The sequence below is a fragment of the Pyrus communis genome, chromosome 10, assembly GCF_041283825.1.
Source record: "Pyrus communis isolate YQ-2024b chromosome 10, ASM4128382v1, whole genome shotgun sequence".
NCBI classification, from domain to species: domain Eukaryota; kingdom Viridiplantae; phylum Streptophyta; class Magnoliopsida; order Rosales; family Rosaceae; genus Pyrus; species Pyrus communis.
The window spans coordinates 33,450,778-33,455,000 of NC_142574.1; the positions used below are offsets into that span (position 1 = coordinate 33,450,778).

The window sequence follows — 4,223 nt, forward strand, 5'->3', positions numbered from 1 at the left end:
CAGGCTCATTTGGAGGTACTTTTTAAAATAACTGAAAACGCTTTCGGTGAAAACGTTATGAAAACCAATTCTTTGTAAAAATCCAAGTGGATCTAAAAAAAGTACTTTAAGTGCTTTCTGCAAAAAACCACGTATCTGATGCTTTTTTTCAAAAAACACTTCAAATGCTATTGAAACCCAAAATCAATTCCACCAAAAGCTTTTTCAACCATTTTAAAAGCATTTCCCAACGAGCCCTACAAATAATTATCATAACGAAAGCTGTTACAAAACTCATTGAATTGGTGATAAATGTTGCAACTCGCTAACAGAAACCATTTGCAGTCAATAAACAACTATTGCTAAAAGAAATCAAACTCCAGATAATTATCAGAACCCTTTTGATCGGGAGCTGCAATTGTTGGGGTAGGAGGAGCCTTCTCCTTCTCGCTTGATGATGCTGTTGGGGCTGGTATCCGCTCAATCTCAACAGGCCTTGGGATATCCGGTGGGGTAGCACAACGTATCAATGCCCAATTTACACCTTCAAAGAAGGGATGTTGCTTAATCTCAGTTGCCCCTCGCTTATATGCCAATCTGTGCTGTGGTTCCTTAACAAGCAATCCCCTTATGAGATCCCTTGCTGCAAAACTGACAACTGGTGATTCTGGAAACCGGAGAGGCTGACCCACAACATTGAACAATGTCGCACGATTCCCAGAACCCTTAAATGGAGTTTTACCAAACAACAGCTCATATAAAAAGATTCCAAAAGTCCACCAATCAACAGCACTTCCATGACCTTCCCCCTTGATGATCTCAGGTGCCAAATATTCATGGGTTCCAACAAATGACATGGACCGGGCATCAGTTGGCTCAGCAATCAGCTCAGGTAATGGTCTAACTTGGTTTCCTATTTCGTTTTTAGATTTTTTGTCCTTCTTGGACTTGCTAGAAAACAGACGTGGTCCAAAGCATGTTGTAGGAGCTACACAGGATGGTTGGATACAGGAAGGCGGCTCAATGCAAGCTGGCTGGACACAATACACAGGGTTCTTGCGCATGGGTTCAAACTCCATTGATGATGCTTTGACAAGAGTTGGACTAACAGCACAACGGAGGGAAAGATCAAAGTCAGAGAGCATTATATGACCATCTTCCCTCACTAGCACATTTTCTGGCTTAAGGTCACGGTAGACAATCCCAAGCATGTGGAGGTATTCCAGAGATAGCAGGACCTCAGCAACATAGAATCTGCAAGCTCCAAATGAAAATCAACTTGTTGCAATCAAAAGCTATGGACATGTACAATTTTAGTCCTGGTGACCACAAGACCATTGCTCAAATTGATTGAAGCAATTGTTTGCAGAAACCAAGATAAAGCCCACAAAATATATACATTTAGACTGATTACATCAAAACACATCAGCACTGAAACCCTTAATTTTTTAACATAATATCCGTCATCCCCCCCATCTTACTTACTAGAACTTTAATCGTTTCAAAGTTTTGAGGACTTTCTGCAAGTCCCTAGCTTTTTGGAGGAATAGAAGACAGTTACATAACGACTGGTGGAAGATTGCCGATGACATATAATTGAACCACATAGATGTTCTACATAAAATGACTAGGGCACTTACCAAAGCACTTAGACAATGTAATAGCATCTACATTGTTTTTAGATGATAGCACCTACGGTTTTGATTTCATCAGTTAAGGATGGCTCCAGTATTTAAACTTTGCTGAACATGATGGGAATTAATCGCACCAACGGGAAAAAGTTGGTGCAAATAATAATGCCACATGAATGTACAAAGAAATATCTTTTAAGATAGAAAGCAAATGGCAAAGGCCATAGCCTATCAGTAGCTCAATATCAATTATAGTCTTGCTTCATTTAATGCTTTTACATGATAACCAAGAGCATTTTCTAAAAGTGTTTAACTTGGAGCATCTTCAGTATACAATGTTTGGTTAACCACCTATGGCTAAAAGGTAAAACCACATCCTCATTGAGGATTGATTTGCTGCAGACAGACCCTATATAATCTACATAGGCCTGACACAAAGCTTAAATATAGGACATCATCTGAAAACTTTCATTTCAATTTTCAAAACAAAACCACACAATCTAGTTTACCAAAATAATCTGGGATGATATGAAGATGAAACAAAAGATTCTTGTGAAGTAAAATGAAGAGAACCAGATAAATGTGTGCAATTTAAATGAACATACTTTACTGCCTGCTCAGAAAAATGCTTCCCTGGCTGCCTCTGCCTGAGAGTGTGCAAGTCTCCTCCAGGACAGAACTCCATTACCAAGCATGAAAACTTGTCTGTCTCAAAGTGGGTATATAATGTTGGAAGGAAGGGGTGATCCAGAGATTGCAGTATCTCTCTTTCTGTCTGAGCCCGAAGAAGCTTTTTACGACTTGCTAGAGACCCTTTGTCCATAACTTTCATTGCAAAATAACATTTTGTTCCACTCAGCTCTGACAGATAGACACTTCCAATATCCCCACAGCCTAACCTCTTCAGCAGTCTGAAATGACCCAGACCCAGAGCCCCATCTCTAGTTCGGACAGCTTGAATAGCTTCCCATCTCAAGTCATTTGCTTTGTGAGGTTTGCTGATGCTGCTACTAAAGCTGCTACAGGTGCTCTCATCACTCACATCACTGCCAGTGCTTCCTCTACACATACTGCTCTTGCCACTCTCAACAAAATCAACTCGATCACTAATCTTAGCACTTCCACTGGTCTTGGCAAGGCTGCTTGTTCCATCGCTCACTTTGGCTGAAACTGAACTGTCCTTCACACTTCCATACTCTGATGTCTTCTTTTCTTGATCAACAGAACTTTCAAGTGAGCCTCTAGTCTCATTTGCAGTAGAATCTATTTCCCTTGTTGCCTTTTCAAGGTTGGATGACATTGACAATGAAATTGAATTCAATTTACTAATCAAGGAATCCGCAGATCCTTTTTCTTTAGAATTTGTTGACCTTTTATTATCAGAAGCGTTTACTGCAACCTGCTTTGATGAGTTTTGTACAGATTTTGGTAAATGCTCCGGGAGCAATTGCCTGAGATCATTAGTTTCTACCGTCTGCCCACCAGCTGCTTTCTGTTGCATTCTTGAGGAAGCTCTAGTACCAGATTTTGAGGCCATCAGATTTCAGAGGTAATTGGGGTTATCAAGCAAATTGAAAACTTTCATTGCCCTCCCCCACTCTGGGCAACATTGTAACCTCCATTAGCAGCCCACATAGTCCCTTGTCAACTCTTCCAGCAGCAACAATCAATCTATATATTATAAAACATTCAGATGCGATACATGTATACCTTGTGTATCCTTTCAAATCGGAATTGAAAAGAAAGACATTGACTGCAATCATTAGACAACCAGCTCCTTCAAATGACCTCAGGAAGTAGATCACACAATTGGTAAAGCATATAATCAAGCAGAGAAAGACATGCAGATTGCAGAGGCACCCCTGACAATGGAGGATCAGATGATGTTGATTCACACAGATATTAATGATCAGATAGAGTGCATTAGCCACCCCTTGTACCCTTTTACGCTTTACCCACCCTCCAATACATATACAAGGAAGAGGCAGAACAAAAATTACAATTAAGGAAATTGAAAAAGAAACTGAAGAGTTGAATGATATTAGCATAAGCAGCAAGTAAATGCAGGTAACCAGATAATGCAGTTTCTAGTTTCTAGTTTTATAGAGAAATAGTAGTAGGCGTTTCGTTAGAAATGGAATAATATTAGCATAAGCAGCAAGTAAATTAAGTTGATGAATCGTGAGGGGACAATTACATAGAGCCCAGATCTATAATCTCACAAAACCGATGCCTTCAGCCAAAACCAACACAGATCCAAAAGCACAGACACACTCAGATGCAGAAAGCAAGTCTAGTCTACAACGCATAGCCCATCAACGGAAAAGGAAAAGTGTGTCTGTGAGAGAGAGAGAGGGCCAAAAAGGATTACCTGAATTGAAGGATCAGAGTAGAGGAGGAGGCGGCTTTGGTTTGGCAGAGGAAAAGGAGAGGCGCTGTAGAAAGCGCGCAGCTCACAGCTTATCAGTTGATGCTTGTGGGGAGAGCAACTGAGGGGGCAAAAGGGAAGCTTGCTTGATTCTTTTAGAGAGAGAGAGAGAGAGAGAGTAATAAAACAGACAGACTGGGCCTCCTCCGCTTCTGCTGGTGGTGGACTATTAGATTTAGGCGGAG

At 40.7% G+C, this 4,223-nt stretch overlaps 1 protein-coding gene across 2 annotated transcripts in view; it reads right to left on the bottom strand.

Annotated features, from left to right (window-relative positions):
- Positions 1-262: 262 nt before the first annotated feature.
- The window catches only part of D6PKL2 (D6 protein kinase like 2), a 4,250-nt gene continuing 289 nt past the window's right edge, over positions 263-4,223 (bottom strand). Inside the window, exons 1-3 of one of the 2 annotated variants that reach the window (XM_088677498.1) lie at positions 3,982-4,223; positions 2,216-3,472; positions 263-1,233 (exon numbers count right to left, since the gene is read on the bottom strand). The exon at positions 3,982-4,223 is cut by the window's right edge and continues 289 nt beyond it. In XM_088677498.1, coding sequence (XP_088533624.1) covers positions 342-1,233; positions 2,216-3,147 — 1,824 coding nt within the window. In that variant the 5' untranslated portion in view covers positions 3,148-3,472; positions 3,982-4,223 and the 3' untranslated portion in view covers positions 263-341. The remainder of the gene's footprint in view (positions 1,234-2,215; positions 3,473-3,981) is intronic. The other variant, XM_068468044.2, reaches the window with a different exon arrangement.